The sequence below is a fragment of the Bos taurus genome, chromosome 1 (genome assembly GCF_002263795.3).
Source record: "Bos taurus isolate L1 Dominette 01449 registration number 42190680 breed Hereford chromosome 1, ARS-UCD2.0, whole genome shotgun sequence".
Taxonomy (NCBI): Eukaryota; Metazoa; Chordata; class Mammalia; order Artiodactyla; family Bovidae; genus Bos; species Bos taurus.
In genome coordinates, this window is record NC_037328.1 from 144478322 (window position 1) to 144501342 (window position 23021).

Below are 23021 nucleotides of genomic sequence, written 5' to 3' on the forward strand. Positions count from 1 at the left end.
GAATGGGAGAAAATAATAGCAAATGAAGCAACCGACAAACAACTAATCTCAAAAATATACAAGCAACTCCTACAGCTCAACTCCAGAAAAATAAATGACCCAATCAAAAAATGGGCCAAAGATCTAAATAGACATTTCTCCAAAGAAGACATACAGATGGCTAACAAACACATGAAAAGATGCTCAACATCACTCATTATCAGAGAAATGCAAATCAAAACCACTATGAGATACCATTTCACACCAGTCAGAATGGCTGCAATCCAAAAGTCTACAAATAATAAATGCTGGAGAGGGTGTGGAGAAAAGGGAACCCTCTTACACTGTTGGTGGGAATGCAAACTAGTACAGCCACTATGGAGAACAGTGTGGAGAGTCCTTAAAAAACTGGAAATAGAACTGCCTTATGATCCAGCAATCCCACTGCTGGGCATACACACTGAAGAAACCAGAAGGGAAAGAGACACGTGTACCCCAATGTTCATCGCAGCACTGTTTATAATAGCCAGGACATGGAAGCAACCTAGATGCCCATCAGCAGATGAATGGATAAGAAAGCTGTGGTACATATACACAATGGAGTATTACTCAGCCATTAAAAAGAATACATTTGAATCAGTTCTAATGAGGTGGATGAAACTGGAGCCTATTATACAGAGTGAAGTAAGCCAGAAGGACAAACACCAATACAGTATACTAACGCATATATATGGAATTTAGAAAGATGGTAACGATAACCCTGTATACGAGACAGCAAAAGAGACACTGATGTATAGAACAGGCTTATGGACTCTGTGGGAGAGGGAGAGGGTGGGAAGATTTGGGAGAATGGCATTGAAACATGTGAAATGTCATGTATGAAACGAGATGCCAGTCCAGGTTCAATGCACGATGCTGGATGCTTGGGGCTGGTGCACTGGGACAACTCAGAGGGATGGTATGGAGAGGGAGGAGGGAGGAGGGTTTATTTTTAGAAATTTTTATTAGTAAAAAATAAAAATTAAAAAAAAAAGAAAAAAAAAAACCAAATTATTGCATATTCCCCCAATAAAAAGTACTAGAGAAAGCAAAAAAAAAAAAAAAAAAAAAGCATCAATTCTTTGGTGCCCAGCCTTCTTTATGGTCCAACTCTCACATCCATATATGACCACTGGAAAAACGACAGCTTAACTAGACAGAGCTTTGTTGGCAAAGTAATGTCTCAGCTTCTTAATATGCTGTCTAGGTTGGTCATAGCTTTTCTTCTAAGGAGCAAGCATCTTTTAATTTCATGGCTGCAGTCACCATCTGCAGTGATTTTGGAGCCCCCAGAAATAAAGTCTGTCACTGTTTTCATTGTTTCCCCATCTATTTCCCATGAAATGATGGGACCAGATGCCATGATCTTAGTTTTTTGAATGCTGAGTTTCATGTCAGCTTTTTCACTCTCCTCTTTCACCCTCATCAAGAGGCTCTTTAGTTTCTCTTCAGTTTCTGCCATAAGGGTGGTATCATCTGCATAGCTGAGTTTGTTGATATTTCTCCTAGCCATTTTGATTCCAGCTTGTACTTCATCCCGCCTGGCATTTTGCATGATGTACTCTGCATATAAGCTAAATAAGCAGCGTGAAAATATACAGCCTTGATACTCCTTTCCCAATTTGGAACCAGTCCACTGTTACATATCCAGTTCTAATGATGGCTCTTGACCCACATACATGTTTCTCAGGAGACAGGTAGGGTGGTCTGGTATTCCCATCTTTTTAAACATTTTGCATATAATGGGTTAATAAAAAGTAATTAAATAAACTCTACCTGTCTTTTTTCACTTTTAAATGTGGCTATTATAACAGTTGGGCTTCCCCTGTGGCTCAGCAGTAAAGTATTTGCCTGCCAGCAGGAACTGCAAAAGACATAGATTTGACCTCTGGGTCAGGAAGAGCCCCTGGAGGAGGGCATAGAAACCCACTCCTGTACTCTTGCCTGGAGAAGCTCATGGACAGAAGAGTCAGGCAGGTTACAGCCCATAAGGTCACAAAGAATCAGACACGCTTGAAGCAACTCAGCACACATGCATGCGTATTATAATAGGTACAGTTACATATGAGGCCCCCAGTCAAGGCCCTTCACACTGCCCCGCAGGTGCCTACCCAGCACTGTCCTAAAGGGCCAGGGTATGTCCCTCCTCCCTGTATTTCCCCAGAGGGATAGCTGCCTTAATACTTCAATTCCTGAGGGCATCGCCCAGCAAGCACCTGTCATTTCCAAATAGCCCATCCCCCTTGGCTGTTGGTCCCTGTGATGGATAGTTTCAAGTGTCAACTGACCAGGCCATGGTGCCCAGTTGTCTGGGTAAACATGTCTGGATCATGACACAGTTGCTTTTTAGATGAGAACAATACTGAAATCAGTGGACTAGGAGTAAAACAGATTGCCCTACAAAATGTGGGTGGGCTACACCCAAGCAGTGAAGACAGTGACAACAGACTGAGGTCCCCCAAGGAGAAAGAGATTCTACCAGTTGGTCATCTGTAGCTGCAACACCGACTCTTCCCTGGAAGCTCACCCTGCAGATTTGGGTCTTGCCCGCCTCCAAACTGTGTGAGCTAGCTCCTCAACATCAATCTCTGCATACGTGCACATGTCTTATGGGTTCTTTCTCTGGAGAACCTTGACTCACACAGGCTCCCAACATAACTGCATGTGGCTCTCACCATCCAGACCTTCCCACACAGAGGGAAGCACTCACACTCCTGTCCAGGGCACTAGGGAATGGCTGGCACCAGCCTGTCTGAAGCTGTTTCTGGAGTAAGCTTTACGTATTCAAGGCAGATGTTTACTAAACGGGGTCTCCTTTGTCCTTAGGGAAGCCCCATGTTCCCAGTGTGCAAGCTTGGGGCCTGAACATATGCCCCACTGCCACCCATCACTCACTTCATGCAGGGGTCTACAGGTGAGCAGGATATTCTGGACTGGAGGCTGCAGTCGAATTATGGCCTCAGGACACCCTGGCAGAGAGTAGCAGGGCGTGGTTAGCCGTGCCTGATGATGTTACAGTCCTGGATACAACTCAAGGCCAGGTTTCTAAACCAGCCTAGACCACTGTCCACAACAAAGGTCTTTCCCAGGATTTGAAGAGATATGCATTCAAGGCACAGAGATGACATGACAATGACTTTATTTGTTAATAGGCAGACCCTTCACCTAGGTCAGGACAAAATCCATGACCAACAAGGATGGAGAGCAGCATGCTGGCTGACACTCAGGGCCTAGAGGGAACCAGAAGCCAGCCCAGGCTGCTCACAGGAAACTCAGGGGCAGAAGGAGACCCCACACTGGCCTAAGGCTACAAAATTTCAGGTGAAAGTCAGCGTTGGCCCTGGAAGGAGTTGGCAATATGCCAGGTCAGCAACAGGGCTCTGGGGCTGAGGTTGGGATGCAGCAAGCAGGGCGGGAGCACGCGGGCCGGCAGAGCAGGGACACGCAGGAGGCCGGGCGGCAGCAGCTGGGCTGGCAGGAGGAGGTGGGCACACAGCAGGCGGGGCGGCACACAGGACGGCAGAGAAGGGACACGGAGGAGGAGGGTCTGCAACTGACCGAGGAGCAGGGATTGGGCTGGCAGCACAAGGAGGCTGAGCAAGGGGAGGACTCACAGCACACGGGCCTGCAGCAGACGGGCCTGCAGCAGACAGGTGTGCAGCAGACAGGCCTGCAGCAGAGAGGTGTGCAGCAGATGGGCCTGCAGCAGACAGGTGTGCAGCAGACAGGTGTGCAGTAGACAGGCCTGCAGCAGACGGGCTCACAGCAGGCCGGCTGACAAGGGGAGGAGGTGCAGCAGGAGGACTGGCAGCTAGACTGCTGGCAGCACAAGTCCGTGCAGGAGCTGCTGCAGGCTGGCTGGCAGCAAGGGCTGGACTCGCAGCTCACTGGGGCACAGAGCAGGGTCAGGCGGGGGGCTGGAGCACAGCAGCTGGGGGCACAGCAGGGGGGCTCGCAGCAGCTCTCTGGACAGTCGTCCACCTGCCAGGAGGACCCGGTGCAGGAGTCACAGGACCCGGGCAGGCAGACCCGGCTGCCGTAGCTCAGGTCACTGGAGCAGACAGACAAGGCAGAGGAAGCCATGGTGGAGGCGGTGGGGCTGGAGGAGGGTGAGGATGTGAGTGTGTGTGAGTGAGTGAGTGAGTGAGTGTGTGAGCGCTGCTCAGGGCTGTGGGCCTTTTATACCCTGTCCAGGTGTGTGTTGGGCCAGCTGAAGGCTCCCTGGGTCTTCCCTTTCCTTGTTGGTGTTTTGAGCCCCTATTACTTCTTGTTTATTTACACAAGAGTTTGCTGCTTGTAAAACGCATGTCCTGGTTGAGGGCTGGATCACCCCTGAGCTGTGTGAAGTTCTCTAAGCAAACACAGAATTAATCTAGGGTCCCAGAGCCCCACCCATGTGTGCCTGCAGGCTCTCCCCTCCCACCTGTCTCCATGGCTCTGCAGGGGAGCGGCTGTGAACCCCCGTCTCAGTGACTTGGCATCGCAGAGCTCAAAGTTGGGACAGTGCTGTCACCTGCTGTAGGACATCCCTCTCAAGCACCAGGGCTGAACAGTGGACAGACCAGCCAAAGGGAGAAGGAGTGAGTGAGAAGAACCAAGACATGTCTCAAGCACAGAGCAGGATGGAGGGAAGGTCCAGCTGCATTCTGTTTCCAGGGACAGAATGTGCGCAGCAAAGGGAGAAACAGAACATTTTCCAGAGAGAAGGGAAAGAAACATGATGCTTCCGATTTGGAACTTTGACTGAACTAAGACAAGATGAATGGAAAACGGTGCATATCTGACACACTGGTGAAATGTCTGACGCCAAATACGAGGAAACAGCCTAAAAGCTTCCAGAGAGTTTGGCATTGGACTTCACTCAGCCAATCAACATATCTGAAGACAGTGCAACCAACTCTTGAAAGTCTGAGGAAATGGATTATCAGGCGGATGGAGATTAGAGCATTTCTGATAAGACAGCTATTCTGAAAAGAAGCCACTCGTATAGTTTCTACAAAAACCACCTTGAGAGTACATGGTCCAGAAAAAGAGCGAGCCCAAAGGCAGGCAGAATATAAGAAAGAATAATAAAGAACAACAAAGTCAGCAAAAAGCAGACAGAGGGAGAGGAGGTCCATCAGCTTGACCCTGTAGAAGCAAGTGCCTGATGGCTGCCCCGCCCCTTGGCCTTTGACAGACTCTTTCCCGCGTGCAGGTCTCTGAGTTTGACCAATGCAGACACATCCCCACCAGAGCATAGAGGCCCCCAAACTCCTGTCCCACTGGAATCAGCTCCTCCTTCGGTCCAAAGCCCCAGGCCAGTGCTGATTCAAAATCACTGCAGTTGTGACTTTTCTAGGAGGTCCTTGCCTACACTGGCATGGTATTGGTTTTTAATTCTAGCCTTTCTCATAGGTATGAAGGGGACTTTGTGGCAGTTTTAATTTGCACTTCCCTACTGAGTAATGATGCGGAGCATCATTTTATATGCTTATTTGCCATCCCTGCATCTTCTTTGGTATTTCTTCAAATCTTTATGCCCTTTTCTTTGTTAGTTTTTCTTGATGTTCAATTTTGAGTGTTCTTTATATATTTTGGATATAAGTACTTTAGTCAGATGTGTGATTTGCAAATATTTTCTCCAAGTCTATGGCTTGTGTTTTCATTCTTTAAGAGTGCCTTTTGATGAACAATACAATTTAATACTGATAAAGTCTAGGGTATTCCTTTTTTTCTTTTAGTGATCATGCTTTTGGTATTGAATCTAAGAACTCTGTCTAACCACAAGGTCACAAAGATTTTCTCCTATGTCTTCCTCTGCTGCTGCTGCTGCTAAGTCGCGTCAGTCGTGTCCGACTCTGTGCAACCCCATAGATGGCAGCCCACCAGGCTCCCCCGTCCCTGGGATTCTTTTCTGTATCATTCATCTGGGCCTGTACCTTTGCTAGCATTGGACTGTTTTGATTATTGGCACCCCACTCCAGTACCCTTGCCTGGAAAATCCCATGGACAGAGGAGCCTGGTGGGCTGCAGTCCATGGGGTCGCTAAGAGTCGGACACGACTGAGCGACTTCACTTTCACTTTTCACTTTCATGCACTGGAGAAGGAAATGGCAACCCACTCCAGTGTTCTTGCCTGGAGAATCCCAGGGACGGGGGAGCCTGGTGGGCTGCCGTCTATGGGGTCGCACAGAGTCAGACACGACTGAAGCGACTTAGCAGCAGCAGCAGCATGGTAAATACTAAAGTCAGATAGGATAAAACCTCCAACTTTCTTCCTCATTTTCAAATTTTGTGGCTCCTTGAGCTCCTTTGCCTTTCCAAATAATTTTAGGGTTAACTTATTGATACTAACAAAGAAATCCTATTTGTTATTGGAATTACTTTGAATCTATAGATCAATTTGGAGGTGATGTGTTGTGTTTAGTCGCTTAGTCGTGTCCCACTCTTCGTGACCCCATGGACTGTAGCCCGCCAGGCTCCTCTGTCTATGGGGATTTTCCAGGCAAGAATACTGGAGTGGGTTGCCAAGCCCTCCTCCAGGTGATCTTTCCAAGCCAGGGATTCAACCCATACATCTCAGCCACCAGGGAAGCCCCGGTGTGGGTAGTCTGTCACTTCTCCAGGGGATCTTCCCAACCCAAGAATCAAACCAGGGTATCCTGCCTTTCAGGCAGATCCTTTACCAGCTTGACAAAAGGAAAAATAAAAGGGATTTAAGTTGAAAAACGGAGAAGGCAATGGTAACCCACTCCAGTACTCTTGCCTGGAAACACCCATGGACGGAGGAGCCTGGTAGGCTGTAGTCCATGCGGTCGCTAAGAGTTGGGCACGACAGAGCGACTTCCCTTTCACTTTTCACTTTCATGCATTGGAGAAAGAAATGGCAACCCACTCCAGTTTTTTTTTTAACTTTACAATATTGTATTGGTTTTGCCATATATCAACATGAATCTGCCACAGGTAAACACGTGTTCCCCATCCTGAACCCTCCTCCCTCCTCCCTCCTTGTACTATCCCTCTGGGTCGTCCCAGTGCACCAGCCCCAAGCATCCAGTATCGTGCATCGAACCTGGACTGGCGACTCGTTTCATATATGATATTATACATGTTTCAATGCCATTCTCCCAAATCATCCCACCCTCTCCCTCTCCCACGGAGTCCAAAAGACTGTTCTATACATCAGTGTCTCTTTTGCTGTCTCGGATACAGAGTTATTGTTACCATCTTTCTAAATTCCATACATATGCGTTAGTATACTGTATTGGTGTTTTTCTTTCTGGCTTACTTCACTCTGTATAATAAGCTCCAGTTTCATCTACCTCATTAGAACTGATTCAAATGTATTCTTTTTAACGGCTGAGTAATACTCTATTGTGTATATGAATGGATAAGAAAGCTGTGGTACATATACACACTCCAGTGTTCTTGCCTGGAGAATCCCAGAGATGGGGGAGCCTGGTGGGCTGCCGTCTATGGGGTCACACAGAGTCAGACATGACTGAAGTAACTTAGCAGCATCAAGTTGAAAAAGAAGAAGTAAAATCATCTCCATTCACAGATGTTATATATACATAATCCTTATGTGTACAAAATCTGAAAAATTCCATACCTACACACAAAACCATTACAACTAATATGTGAATTCAGCAAAACAGCAGGATACAAAGTCAATATACAAAAAATTAGTTGTATTTCTATACACTAATAATGAATAACCCTAAAAGGAAATTACAAAAATGATTCCATTTAGAATATCATCAAAAAAGTAAAATACTTAGGAGTTAATCAAGGAGGTCAAAAACTTATCCAGTGAAAACTACAAATCATTGTTGAAAGAAATGAAAGAAGACATAAGTAAATGGAAAGACACCCCATATTTATGGATTGGAAGCTTTAATATTGTTAAGATATCATTACTATCCAAAGCAATCTATATATTTAATACAGTTGCTATCAACATCTTGATGACTTTTCACAGAAATAAAAAAAGACTCATTCTAAAATTCATATGGAATTTTAAGGGACCTTGAATAACCAAAAAAAAAAAAAAAATCCTGAAAAAGGACAAAGCCAGAGGAATCATACTCCCTGATTTCAAAGTTCACTACAAAGCGACAGTAATCAAATAGAGTGGTACTGGCACAAAGTCAGACATAGAGATCAATGGAAAAGAATACAGGATCCAAAAACAAACCCTCACACGTTAGGTCAAACCATCTTTGACAAGGGCATTAAGTCCATTCACTGGACAAAAGACAGTCTTTTCAACAAATGGTTCTAGGAAAATTGGATATTCACATGCACAAGAATGAAGTTAGATCCATACCTAACATCATACACAAAATTAACTCAAAGTGGATCCTCAATCTAAATGTAAGACCTGTAACTATGAAACTCTTTGAAGAAAAAATAGGACAAAACTTCACAACCTTGAATTTGGCAGTCATTTCCTGGATATGACACCAATGACATAGTCAGCATAAGAAAATATAGAAACGGGACTTCATGAAAATTTTAAATGTTTTTCATCAAAATGTAGTATCAACAGAGAACAAAGGTAACCCAAAGAAATGTGAGGAAAGATTTGAAAATCATATATCTGATAAGAGATTGATATCCAGAAAATATAGAGAACTCCTAAAACTCAATAACAACCACAACAAAAAACCTAACTTAGAAATGAGCAAAGGCCACGAATAGACATTTTTCCAAAGAAGATATGCAAATGGCCAATAAGCACATGAAAATATACTCAATGTAACTAATCATTAGAGAAATGCAAATCAAAACTACAGTGAGGTACCACCTTATACCTCTTAGTATAATGACCATTTATTTTAAAAAACAACATAAATACTGGTGAGACTGTGAAGAAACTGGAACGCTTGTACACTGTTGGTGGGAACATGAACTGGTACATCTACGTGGAAATCAGTATGATGGTTCTTCAAAATTAAAAGTAGAATTACTGTATGATCCAGTATTTCTACTAGGTCCATGCTGAAAAGAACTGAAAGCTGAATCTTGAAGAGCTATTTGTAAAACCACATTCACAGAAGCATTTTTCACAATAGCTGAAAAGTGGAAGCCATTCAGGTGTTCACTGATGGATGAATGGATAAGCAAAATGAGGTATACCCATAGAATGGAATATTATTCACCCGTTAACAGGAAGTAAATCCGGCACTTATGGACAAAGCATGAGGACATTATGGTAAGATAAATAAGTCAGTCACAAAAAGACAAACACTTTGTGATTTCACCTACACGAAGTACTTTAGAGACAAAAAGTAGAATGATGCTTTCCAGGAGCTGTGAGAAAGGAAGTATGGGAATTGTTGTTTAATGTGTATAGAGTTTGTTTTGCAAGATAAAGAGTTCCAAGTATGGATAGTGGTGATGGGTACACATGGTTATGAATGTACTTAATACCACTGAACTGTACACTTTAAAGTGGTTAAGGTTGTAAACTTTGTGTTATGAATATTTTCCCTCAATGAAAAAAATAGAAAAAGGCTATCAAGGCATGAAGGAACATGAAGGAAACGTAAGTGCACAGTCCTAAGTGAAAGAAGCCAATCTGAAAAGTTTCCACTCCTGATGGTTCCAAGGATATGACATTCTGGAAAAGACAAAACTATGGAGTCGGTAAAAAGATCAGTGGTTGCCGGGGTTAGCAGGGAAGAAGAGATGAACGGATGGAGCACAGGATTTTTAGGGCAGGGAAACTATTCCGTAATGCTCCACATGTGCTATAAGACAGTTATCAAAACACATAGAACTCAGCAACAGTGAGAGTAACTCCATGTAAACTATGGAATTTGGGTGATATTAACATGTCAGGGTAGCTTTATCCATTATAAGGAATGTAGCCCATTTGCAACAAATGCATCAAATCACAAGATACTGATGGTGGGGTAGGCTGCACCTGTGTGAGGGTGTGACTATATAGGAACTCTATACCTCCCACTCAGCTTTGCTCTGAACCTAAAACTACCCTAAAAAACAAGATATGTTAAGTTGATACAGGACAATTAAGGAGATCTGGGGTTTTTTAAGTGAATTTTGGTTATTTGTGCCTTCAAAGAATGAGTCCATATCACCTTAATTGCTTATTGCATTTCCTTTTAATATCTGGGGGTCTGTGCTAAGTTCTCCTCTTCCATTCCTACTATTTTCTCTCAGAATTGAGGCAACATCCTTCGGAAGAGCCACCCCATGTCCTGAGACTTATGAATATTTCCAACAGGCTGGTGGGGGCAGGTCCATTTAAGGCTGTCTCTCATCTCTGCCAATCAGTCCAGCTAACTTTATGGGTTTTCCCAGGCTCAGCTTCACACCTGTTTGCTTATCATTTCTCATGGGACACTTAAGGGAGGCCCTCCGTGGACAGGGGAGTTTCTCAGAACAGCTCTCTTCTCTCTTGCATCCTGACCCCGGACACTAGCTGCCCCACAACGCCCCCAATTCCCAGACCAGCTCTAAAACTGAGGGATCCATGGCACTCCACCTGGGTTTCTGGCCTGGGTCCTGGAAACATTCTCGAGGGGGTGAGCTGGGCAGCTGTGAGACCCACTCAGTTTCTTTCCCCTCCCAGGTGGGCCTGTGCTGTCCTCCTCAAGTCCAGCATCTCAACCTCCTTGTGTCCAGACCTTGTTAGTTCTCTGGATCAGTCGGGGGGGGGAAGGTCATCCAGGCCCTCTCACCCCACACGGTTGGAGCAGCCCTCCCCCCTCCCACCACATTTCTGCTAAAAGTGCAGACCCACTGGCTGACCAAAAGGGGTGACCCCAGCCACATACAGGTTGTGTCACACGGGGTCCTTAGGTCACCCGCATGGAGCGGACTCAAGGGGCCAGTTCCATATGTTTCAAGTGGGCAGGAACAGTCCAGGGAGCCTGAGAAACCCCTAGACCATGACAGGTCTGCAGGGGACCAGCTGCGGGCCAGGGCTTGAGCAGGCACGCCTTCCTGGAGAAGCAGGAGGCCGCCCACATCGCGGCCCTGCCCAGAGAGGTCAGGCCAATGCCCTTTGGGGTCTCAGTCACTTACTGCTGGGGCTTCCCAAGTAACTCAGACAGTAAAGAACCTGCCTGCAATGCAGGACATCCAGGTTCGACCCCTGAATCAGGAAGATCCCCTGGAGAAGGGAATAGCAACCCACTCCAGTATTCTTGCCTGGAGAATTCCATGGACAGAGGAACCTGGTGGGCTACAGTCTATGGGGTCTCAGAGAGTTGGACATGACTGAGTGACTAACACACTCACTTCCTGACAGAAATACTCTCGGCTGGAGGACGATAGTGTCAGGTCACAATCGTGTGCTTCCTTCCACCCCTGCATCCACCCCACCAGAGATCACATGAAGGGAGCAATCAGGTGATGACATGAGTTTATTTATCCAGGTGCCTGATGGGGTGCTGACTGGTTGGAAGTCAAGGCCAAGTGACCCAGCTAGAGGATGTGGAGGAGTAGGGGGGCAGGTGACCCAGAGACAGCTGGAGGCGACTCCTGGGAGGCAGAAGCCCCTGGGAGCCATGAGGTCAGGGTTCCTGGGGCAGGAGTGAGAGGTCAGTCAGTCAGGACAGTGGAGACATCGGGGACCCTGTCCTGAGTGAGGGCAACCACCCAGCCTAGGTCAGGACAGAGGACCAAGTCATAGGTGGAACCTGAGCTCGGCTGGCTCTGGGGACACATGCCAGGTCAGCAGCAGGGCTCCGGGGCTGAGGTTGGGATGCAGCAGGCCGGGCGTGAGCATGTGGGCCTGCAGAGGAGGGACACGGAGGAGGCCGGGCGGCAGCAGCTGGGCTGGCAGGAAGAATCGGGCACACAGCAGGCGGGGCGGCACACGGGGCGGCAGAGGAGGGACACAGAGGTGGAGGGTCTGCAGCAGGACGAGGGGGCTGAGCAGGGGGAGGCCTCACAGCACACGGGCCTGCAGCAGACAGGTGTGCAGCAGACAGGGGTGCAGCAGACGGGCCTGCAGCAGACAGGGGTGCAGCAGACGGGCCTGCAGCAGACAGGGGTGCAGCAGACGGGCTCACAGCAGGCCTGCTGGCAGGGGGAGGAAGTGCAGCAGGAGGGCTGGCAGCTTGACTGCTGGCAACATGAGGAGGTAGAACAGGGGGAGGCCTCACAGCAGACCGGCCTGCAGCAGACAGGTGTGCAGCAGACAGGTGTGCAGCAGACAGGCCTGCAGCAGACAGGTGTGCAGCAGACGGGCCTGCAGCAGACGGGCTCACAGCAGGCCTGCTGGCAGGGGGAGGAGCTGCTGCAGGCTGGCTGGCAGCAGGGGCTGGACTCACAGCTCACGGGGGCACAGAGGAGGGTCAGGCGGGGGGCCGGGGCACAGGAGCTGGGGGCACAGCAGGGGGGCTCGCAGCAGCTCTCTGGACAGTCATAGCTCAGGTCGCTGGAGCAGACAGACAGGGTGGAGGCTGCCATGGTGGAGGTGGTGGGGCTGGAGGAGGGTTTGTGTGTGTGTGAGTGTATGAGCTGTGTGTGTGAGGTGCTTGGGGATGCAGGGCTTTTATACCTGGCCCCTGGCTTGTGTTGTCCCCACAGGAGACTCCCAGGCCCTCCCTTCCTTGTTGGGGTTGAGAGCTGGCGGCAGGAGCCCCTCATTAGTGCTGGCAGTTTCCACAATTGTTTTTACTCATTAACCTGTGAGCGTAAATATCCCATGTTGCAGGATGTTTTTCCATTTCTCCTTTGTTTGGCTCCAGAAAAGATATAGAAAATATCTAGGTAAGATCCTACATGAAATGAACCCTGAATATTCATTGGAAGGCCTGATGCTGAAGCTGAAGCTCCAATCCTTTGGCCACTGATTCAAAGAGCTGACTCATTAGAAAAGACCCTGATGCCTGGCAAGATTAAAGCAGGAGGAGACAGGGACGATAGAGGACAAATTGGTTAGAGAGTGTCATTGACTCAATGGACATGAGTTTGTTCCTGCTGTTCGAGATGGTGAAGGACAGGGAAGCTAGCTGTCCTGTAGTCCATGGAGTCATGAACACTGGAACAGGACTGAGCGACTGAACAACAGGAACAATGCTGAGTGAGGTTTAGAGGTGATCATCTCTCTAAATTTGTGAATTTAGATGTTGAGCTCTCCTCTGTTTGAGGTGCAGTACTTTTAATATTATTTTGACTTTTACGCATTTTTAAACTTAGGTGTAAAGCGACATGTGCACGTCTGTAAAATGCAAGTGGTCCAGGGGATGTGACCGTGCAACCAGGTGAGGGTCATGTTCAGCAGGGGGTGGGGGGGACCTGGCACTCACCCCCAGCAGCTGCTCTGCCAGCAGGAAGCATGGTGACAGGGACATCCAGTCCCCTGCAGCCCAGCCAGTGTGCCTGAGACGAGCGTTAACAGAGCGCGGTCATACGTGGAGTCTGTTAGGAGATCTCTTCAGGGAGCAGCGCTCACAGGTGTCTGAGTCAGGGGCTGTGTTCATCAACCTTTCACCCAGACCCAACTGCTCACAGCACACCCTGTGCACCCCACACTTCTCAGCCGAGCAACCTGCCCCTGTGGCCAGAGTTTGCCTTCCTCAAGGGCGATGCCCTGAAAGACTCAGAGAGAGGGAGGGTCTCCTGGAGAACCACGTGTGAGCCGCGGAGACTCGAGGACCCGAAGCAACACCCAGAAGTAAAGCTCAGACAAGAGTTGGTTTTCCTTGTGGATACAAGAAGATGTGGTCCCAGGGAGCCTGGAACAGCAAGTCAGCACGGGCTGACTCTGGGAAGACAGTGACATCTGGGCAGTGGTCATCAAGGTGGCCCTGACCATGGCTGTGGGGTCAGATGACACTGTCTGAGCACCTGTTCTAGGCCAGGTGGTGAGCTGAATGCTCTACACCTGCCAAGTCACTTGATTTCACATCCACTCAGCAAGGAAGTTTCTGTAAGTAGGTGAGGAAGCCCAGGCACAGAGAAGTTAAGCAACCATGTCCAGGTCACACAGCCCAAAGTCTCAGGACTGGGACTGGAAGCCAGCTGTCTGTGTATAGGATCGAGGCTCTTAGCCAGGCCTTCCCCAGGCCAACTTCAGTGCTACTCGCAGAAGGAAGTACGTGTCCAGGGAAGCTTAGCACCAGGCAGCTGAGCTGAAAATTTACAACAGAGGCGGGAAGCAGCAAAATTAACACCACAGAAAATCAACTCTGTGGTTTGGCACAAACACTGCTACTTCCTCCACTCCACAGAGGTAAAGTATGCATGCTTGCTCAGGGGCTCAGTCGTGTCCGATTCTTTGTGACCCCATGGACTGTAGCCTGCCAGGTTCCTCTGTCTATGGCATTCTCCAGGCAAGAATACTGGGGTGAGGTGCCACTTTTTACTCCAACAGAGTGTAGTGAAATTTGCTCAGTCATGTCTGACTTTTTGTGACCTCATAGATTATACAGTCCAAGGAATTCTCCAGGCCAGAATACTGGAGTGGGTAGCCTTTCCCTTCTCCAGGGGATCTTCCCAACCCAGGGATCCAACCCAGGTCTCCCGCACTGCAGGCGGATTCTTTAGCAGCTGAGCCACAAGGGAAGCCCAACAGAGGTAAAGCATAAATCCCTGAATATGATGAGAGAAAATGTAATAAACATACCATGTGTTTCGCTGACACCAAACGTGATCGCTCAGTTGCTAACAAGGAAGAAGGAAGAGCTAGGATAGAACAGTAAAGATAGGACTGAACATGAACCACTGTGAGCTGAGTGCACCAAGGTGGGTGCGTTTGGACTGGAAGGGCCTCATAAATTCAAGAGCATCAGATTTTTAGAGCCCACCATAAACATACATTCAGTCAGTTCAGTTGCTCAGTCATGTCCGACTGCGATCCCATGGACTTCAGCACGTCAGGCCTCCCTGTCCATCACCAACTCCTGGAGTTTACTTAAACTCATGTCCATTGAGTTAGTGATACCATCCAACCATCTCATGCTCTGTCATCCCCTTCTCCTCCTACCTTCAAACTTTCCCAGCATCAGGGTCTTTTCAAATGAGTCAGCTCTTCGCATCAGGTGGCCAAAGGATTGGAGTTTCAGTTTCAGCATCAGTCCTTCCCATGAACATTCAGGACTGATGTCCTTTAGGATGGACTGGTTAGATCTCTTGCAGTCCAAGGGACTCTCAAGAGTCTTCTCCAACACCACAGTTCCAAAGCATCAATTCTTCTGAGCTCAACTTTCTTTATGGTTCAACTCTCACATCCACCCACAACTACTGGAAAAACCATAGACTAGACAGACCTTTGTTGGTAGAGTAATGTCTCTGCTTTTGAATATGCTTTCTAGGTTGGTCATAACTTTTCTTCTAAAGAGTAAGCGTCTTTTTATTTCATGGCTGCAGTCACCATCTGCAGTGATTTTGGAGCCCCCCAAAATCAAGTCTGCCACTGTTTCCACTGTTTTTCCATCTATTTCCCCTGAAGTGATGGGACCAGATGCCATAATCTTTGTTTTCTGTTTTCTTTAAGCCAATTTTTTCACTCTCCTCTTTCACCTTCATCAAGAGGCTCTTTAGTTCTTCTTCACTTTCTGCCATAAGGGTGGTGTCATCTGCATATCTGAGGTTATTGACTTTCTCCCAGCAATCTTGATTTCAGCTTGAGCTTCAGCCAGCCCAAAATTTCTCATGATGTACTCTGCATGTAAGTTAAATACGCACAGTGACAATATATCGCCTTGATGTAGTGCTTTTCCTATTTGGAACCAGTCTGTTGTTCCATGTCCAGTTCTAACTGTTGCTTCCTGACCTGCATACAGATTTCTCAAGAGGCAGGTCAGGTGGTCTGGTATTCCCATCTCTTTCAGAATTTTCCACAGTTTATCGTGATCCACACAGTCAAAGGCATTGGCATAGTCAGTAAAGCAGAAATAGATGTTTTTCTGGAACTCTCTTGCTTTTTTGATGATCCATCAGATGTTGGCAATTTGATCTCTGGCTCCTCTGCCATTTTAAAAACCAGCTTGAACATCTTGTAGTTCACAGTTCACATACTGTTGAAGCCTGGCTTGGAGAATTTTGAGCATTATTTTGCTAGAGTGTGAGACTGAATATTCTTTGGCATTGCCTTTCTTAGCAAGTTGAATGAAAACTGATATTTTCCAGTGCTCTTGCCACTGTTGAGTTTTCCAAATTGGCAATTTTTAAATGAACTGAATGAAGGGCAGCTCCATCTCCAGGTAGGAAGAAATGGCCGACAGTCTGGTCTGGAAATGAACTATTACCAGGCAGTCCCCAGACCTCTCCCACCAAACAGTGAAAGACACAGAGCTTCAGGGGGAACACTGGGCACTAAGGCTGATTTTTTTCTTTTTTCAAATTATTACGTCTTTATCCTGCATTGGCAGGCCAAGTCTTTACCAGTAGTGCCACCTGGGAAGCCCCTTATATCTTTCTCAAGTAAAGAGAACAGCAGTGTATTTTCACATAAGCAAGAGCTTGGAAAACACTCTACTCATGTTTCCCTCCTGGAGAAACATCTAAAGAAACAAGACGAATGATGGGACTCCCCTGGAGGTCCAGTGGTTTAGGATCCACCTTCCAGTGCATGGGGTGTGGGTTCAGTCCCTGGTCCGGGAGCCAAGATGCCACACAGCCCTCACCCAGAAAAACCGAAACACAAAAAAGAAGCAATTGGTAACAAATTCAATAAAGACGTTTAAAAAGGTCCAGATTAAAAAAAATCTTAAGAACAAAAACCAGAAAGAAAGAAGACAAATGGCCCAGTGATGAAACATACAGGAGAACATGGGGAATTGGGCAGGTGTAGGTGAGAAGAAATAAAGACGCTTACTCTTTGAAAGGAAAGTGATGACCAACCTAGATAGTATATTGAAAAGCAGAGATATTACTTTGCCAACAAAAGTCCGTCTAGTCAAGGTAATGGTTTTTTCAGCGGTCATCTGTGGATGTGACAGCTGGACTGTGCAGAAAGCTGAGCACTGAAGAATTGATGCTTTTGAACTGTGGTGTTGGAGAAGACCCTTGAGAATCCCTTGGACTGCAAGGAGATCCAACCATCCATCCTAAAGGAGATCAGTCCTGGGTGTCCATTTAAGGACTGATGCCGAAGCTGAAACTCCAATACTTTGGCCACAAAATGTGAAGAGCTGACTCATTGGAAAAGACCCTGATGCTTGGAGGGACTGGGGGCAGGAGAAGGGGACAACAGAGGATGAGATGGCTGGATGGCATCACCAACTCAATGGACATGAGTTTGAGTGAACTCCAAGAGCTTTTGATGGACAGGGAGGCCTGGAATGCTGTGATTCATGGGGTCCCAAAGAGTCAGATACGACTGAGAAACTGAACTGAACTGAGGTGAGAAGAAAAGGAAGATAAGTCTAAATAGCCAGAGCGATGGGTTCTGTGGCAACACAAAGTTGATACTTCCCATGCAGTGACCCTGGTGAGACTCTGATACTTCATTAATATCAGATGTATTGAAATGCTAAGCTTTTGAATTATTGTTGATCAGTCACTAAGTGAAGTCCAATTCTTTGTGACCCTATGGACTGCAGCACGCCAGGCTCCTCTGTCCTCCACTATCTCCCAGAGTTTGCTCAAATTCATACCCACTGAGTCTATGACGCTATCTAAGCATCTCACCCTCTGCTACCCGCTCTCCTTTTGCCATCAGTCTTTCCCAACATTAGAGTCTTGTCTAATGAGTCAGCTCTTCGAATCAGGTGGCCAAAGTATTGGAGCTTCAGCTTTAGCATCAGTCCTTCCAATGAATGTTCAGGCTTGATCTCCTTGCTGTCCAAGGGACTCTCAAGAGTCTTCTCCAACACCATAGATCAAAAGCACCAATTCTTTGGTGCTCAGCCTTCTTTATAGTCCAACTCTCACATACATACATGACTACTGGAAAAACTACAGCTTTGACTAGACAAACCTTTGTTGGTAAAGTTGTCTCTGACTCAATATGATGTCCAGGTTGGTCATAGCCTTTCTTCTAAGGAGCAAGCATCTTTTAATTTCATAGCTGCAGTCATGAAATCACAGCCATCTGCAGTGATTTTGGAGGCCCAAAAAATAAAGTCTGACACTGTTTCCATTGTTTCCCCATCTATTTCCCATGAAATGATGGGACCAGATGCCATAATCTTAGTTTTTTGAATGCTGAGTTTCATGTCAGCTTTTTCACTCTCCTCTTTCACCCTCATCAAGAGGCTCTCTAGTTTCTCTTCAGTTTCTGCCATAAGGGTGGTATCATCTGCATCACTAAGCTTGTTGATATTTCTCCTAGCCATCTTGATTCCAGCTTGTACTTCATCCCGCCTGGCATTTTGCATGATGTACTCTGCATATAAGCTAAATAAGCAGGGTGACAATATACAGCCTTGATACTCCTTTCCAATTTGGAACCAGTCTACTGTTACATATCTAGTTGTAATAATTGCTTCTTGACCCACATACAGGATTCTCAGGAGACAGGTAAGGTGGTCTGGTAATCCCATCTCTTTAAACATTTTGCATGTATTGGGTTAATAAAATGTAATTAAATAAACTCTACCTGTCTTTTTTCACTTTAAATGTGGCTATTATAACAGCTGGGCTCCTCTCGGGCTCAGCAGTGAAGGATTTGCCTGCCAGCAGGAGCTACAGCAGACCCAGATTTGACCCCTGGGTCAGGAGGAGCCCTGGAGGAGGGCACAGAGGCCCACTCCTGACTCTTGCCTGGAGAAGCTCATGGACAGAAGAGTCGGGCAGCTTACAGCCCATAAGGTCACTAAGACTCAGACATACTTGAGGCAACTCAGCACACAGGCATGCGTATTATAATAGGCACAATTACATTTGGGGCCCCACGTCAAGGCCCTTCACACTGCCACGCGGGTCCAGCACTGTCCTGAAGGGCCAGGGTATGTCCCTCCTCCCCATATTTTCCCAGTGGGATAGCTGCCTTAGAACTTGAATTCCTGATGGCATCGCCCAGCGAGCACCTGCATTACCAAACAGCCCATCCCCCTTGGCTGTCGGTCCCTGTGATGGATAGTTTCAAGAGTCAACTGACCAGGCCACGGTGCCCAGTTGTCTGGGTAAACATTGCTGGATGTCATGACATAGTTGCTTTTTAGGTGAGATCAATCAATACTGAAATCAGTGGACTAGGAGTAAAACAGATTGCCCTACAAAATGTGGGTGGGCTACACCCAAGATTTGAAGACATTGAGAACAGACTGAGGTCCCCCAAAGAGAAAGAGATTCTACAAGCAGGTCATCTGTAGCTGCAAAACCAACTCTTCCCAAGAAGCTCACCCTGCAGATTTGGGTCTTGCCCGCCTCCAAACTGTGTGAGCTAGCTCCTCAACATCAATCTCTGTATATGTGCACATGTCTTATTGGTTCTTTCTCTGGAGAACCTTGACTCACACAGGCTCCCAACATCACTGCATGTGGCTCTCACCATCCAGACCTTCGCACACAGAGGGAAGCACTCACACTCATGTCCAGGGCACTTGGGAACGGCTGGCACCAGCCTGTCTGAAGCTGTTTCTGGAGTAAGCTTTATGTATTCAAGGCAGATGTTTACTAAACGGGATCTCCTTTGTCCTTAGGGAAGCCCCATGTTCCCAGTGTGCAAGCCTGGGGCCTGAACAAATGCCCCACTGCCACCCCATCACTCATTTCATGCAGGGGTCTACAGGTGAGCAGGATATTCTGGACTGCAGGCTGCAGTCGAATTATGGCCTCAGGATACCCTGGCAGAGAGTAGCAGGGCGTATTTAGCCATGCCTGATGATGTTACAGTCCCGGATACAACTCAAGGCCAGGATTCTAAACCAGCCCAGACCACTCTTCACAACAAAGGTCATTCCCAGGGTTTGAAGAGATACGCACTCAAGGCACAGAGAGGGCATGACAATGACTTTATTTGTTAACGGGCAGACCCCTCACCTAGGTCAGGACAAAATCCATGACCATCAAGGATGGAGAGTCGCATGCTGGCTGACACTCAGGGCCTGGAGGGAACCAGGAGCCAGCCCAGGCTGCTCACAGGAAACTCTGGGGCAGAAGGAGACCCGAGACTGGCCTAAGGCTACAGAAATTTCAGGTGAAAGTCAGCGTTGGCCCTGGAAGGAGTTGGCAATATGCCAGGTCAGCAACAGGGCTCTGGGGCTGAGGTTGGGATGCAGCAAGCAGAGCGGGAGCACGCGGGCCGGCAGAGCAGGGACACGCTGGAGGCCGGGCGGCAGCAGCTGGGCTGGCAGGAGGAGGTGGGCACACAGCAGGCGGGGCGGCACACAGGACGGCAGAGTAGGGACACGGAGGAGGAGGGTCTGCAACTGACCGAGGAGCAGGGGTTCGGCTGGCAGCACAAGGAGGCTGAGCAAGGGGAGGACTCATAGCACACAGGCCTGCAGCAGACAGGTGTGCAGCAGACGGGCCTGCAGCAGACAGGTGTGCAGCAGATGGGCCTGCAGCAGACTGGCCTGCAGCAGACCGGCTCACAGCAGTCTTGCTGGCAGGGGGAGGAGATGCAGCAGGAGGACTGGCAGCTAGACTGCTTGCAACATGAGGAAGTAGAACAAGGGGAGGCCTCACAGCAGACAGGTGTGCAGTAGACAGGCCTGCAGCAGACAGGCGTGCAGCAGACAGGCTTGCAGCAGACGGGCTCACAGCAGGCCTGCTGGCAAGGGGAGGAGGTGCAGCAGGAGGGCTGGCAGCTAGACTGCTGGCACGACGAGGCCAGGCAGGAGCTGCTGCAGGCTGGCTGGCAGCAGGGGCTGGACTCGCAGCTCACTGGGGCACAGAGGAGGGTCAGGTGGGGGGCTGGAGCACAGCAGCTGGAGGCACAGCAGGGGGGCTCACAGCAGCTCTCTGGACAGTCGTCCACCTGCCAGGAGGAGCCAGTGCAGGAGTCATAGGATCTGGGTAGGCAGACCCGGCTGCTGTAGCTCAGGTCACTGGAGCAGACAGACAAGGCAGAGGAAGCCATGGTGGAGGCGGTGGGGCTGGAGGAGGGTGAGGATGTGAGTGTGTGTTAGTGAGTGAGTGAGTGAGTGTGTGAGCGCTGCTCTGGACTGTGGGCCTTTTATACCCCGTCCAGGTGTTTGCTGGGCCAGCTGAAGGCTCCCTGAGGCTTCCCTTTCCTTGTTGGTGTTTTGAGCCCCTATTACTTCTTGTTTATTTACACAAGAGTTTGCTGCTTGTAAAATGCATGTCCTGGTTGAGGGCTGGATCACCCCTGAGCTGTGTGAGGTTCTCTAAGCAAACACAGAATTAATCTAGGGTCCCAGAGCCCCACCCATGTGTGCCTGCCAGCTCTCCTCTCCCACTTGTCTCCATGGCTCTGCAGGGGAGTGGCTGTGAACCCCTGTCTCAGAGACTTGGCATCGCAGAGCTCAAAGTTGGGACAGTGCTGTCACCTGCTGTAGGACATCCCTCTCAAGCACCAGGGCTGAACAGTGGACAGACCAGCCAAAGGGAGAAGGAGTGAGTGAGAAGAACCAAGACATGTCTCAAGCACAGCGCAGGATGGAGGGAAGGTCCAGCTGCGTCAGACGAGGTTTCCAGGGATAGAATGTGTGCAGCAAAGGGAGAAACAGAACATTTTCCAGAGAGAAGGGAAAGAAACATGGTGCTTCAGATTTGGAACTTTGACCGAACTAGGACAAGATCAATGGAAAACGGTGCGTATCTGTTACACCGGTCAAATGTCTGACGCCAAATACGAGGAAACAGCCTAAAAGCTTCCAGAGAGTTTGGCATTCGACTTCGCTCAGCCAATGAACATACCTGAAGACAGTGCAACCAACTCTTGAAAGTCTGAGGAAAGTGGGTTATCAGGCGGATGGAGATTAGAGCATTTCTGATAAAACACCTATTCTCAAAAGAAGCCACTCGTACAGATTCTACAAAAACCACCTTGAGAGTACATGGTCCAGAAAAAGAGCGAGCTCAAAAGCAGGCAGAATATAAAAAAGAATAATAAAGAACAACAAAGTCAGCAAAAAGCAGACAGAGGCAGTGGAGGTCCATCGGCTTGACCCTGTAGAAGCAAGTGCCTGCTGGCTGCCCGCCCTTCTGGCCTTCGACCCACTCTTTCCCAAGTGCAGTTCTCTGAGTTTTCACAAATGCAGACACACCCCCACTAGACCATACAGGCCCCCAAACTCCTGTCCCACTGGAATCAGCTCCTCCCTCGGCCCAAAGCCCCAGGCAAGCGCTGATTCAAAATCACTGCAGTTGTGATTTTTCTAGGAGGTCACATAAATGGAGAAGGAAATGGCAACCCACTCCACTGTTCTTGCCTGGAGAATCCCAGGGACGGGGCACCTGGTGGGCTGCCGTCTATGGGGTCCCACAGAGTCGGACGCGACTGACGCGACTTAGCAGCAGCAGCACTACCTTAGGATAATTCAAACTTGCATTTCCCCAAAGACCAGTGATATGTTGAGGTTCTCTAATGTACTTCTTTGCAAACTTATCCACAGTGGCTGTGTCATTTATGATATTGTTTTATGTATCAAAGCTCCAGTTTCTCCACATCCTTGCCAACACTGGCATGGTAATTGTTTTTAATTCGAGCCTTTCTCATAGGTATGAAGGGGACTTTGTGGCAGTTTTAATTTGCACTTCCCTAATGAGTAATGATGCGGAGCATCATTTTATATGCTTATTTGCCATCCCTGCATCTTCTTTGGTATTTCTTCAAATCTTTATGCCCTTTTCTTTGTTAGTTTTTCTTGATGTTCAATTTTGAGTGTTCTTTATATATTTTGGATACAAGTACTTTAGTCAGATGTGTGATTTGCAAATATTTTCTCCAAGTCTATGGCTTGTGTTTTCATTCTTTAAGAGTGTCTTTTGAGCTGCAGGAGTTGCTTGTATACGTTTGAGATTAGTTGTTTGTCAGTTGCTTCATTTGCTATTATTTTCTCCCATTCTGAAGGCTGTCTTTTCACCTTGTTTATACTTTCTTTTGTTGTGCAGAAGCTTTTAATTAGATCCCATTTGTTTATTTTTTGCTTTTATTTCCAATATTCTGGGAGGTGGGTCATAGA

The 23021-nt window shown here is 47.9% G+C and overlaps 4 protein-coding genes across 4 annotated transcripts in view; all 4 read right to left on the bottom strand.

The window, feature by feature from the left end:
- TSPEAR (thrombospondin type laminin G domain and EAR repeats) overlaps window positions 1-23021 on the bottom strand; it is a 177531-nt gene that overhangs the window by 36744 nt on the left and 117766 nt on the right.
- LOC112448006 (keratin-associated protein 10-8-like) lies at window positions 3346-6849 on the bottom strand. Its single transcript, XM_059889474.1, has one exon. It carries the CDS (start codon window positions 4099-4101, stop codon window positions 3385-3387), a length of 717 nt encoding a protein of 238 aa, XP_059745457.1. The 5' UTR covers window positions 4102-6849; the 3' UTR covers window positions 3346-3384.
- KRTAP10-2 (keratin associated protein 10-2) lies at window positions 11379-12454 on the bottom strand. The gene is given in 1 exon segment (NM_001110186.1): window positions 11379-12454. A coding segment is annotated over 1 exon segment (741 nt). The 5' UTR covers window positions 12448-12454; the 3' UTR covers window positions 11379-11706.
- LOC100300014 (keratin-associated protein 10-12) lies at window positions 20114-20953 on the bottom strand. The gene has a single exon (XM_024996794.1). It carries the CDS (start codon window positions 20951-20953, stop codon window positions 20114-20116), a length of 840 nt encoding a protein of 279 aa, XP_024852562.1.

Bases quoted from the DNA above. Each gene is read 5' to 3' on its own strand.
- LOC100300014 (XM_024996794.1), bottom strand. From the start codon at position 20,953: ATGGCTTCCTCTGCCTTGTCTGTCTGCTCCAGTGACCTGAGCTACAGC.
- LOC112448006 (XM_059889474.1), bottom strand. From the start codon at position 4,101: ATGGCTTCCTCTGCCTTGTCTGTCTGCTCCAGTGACCTGAGCTACGGC.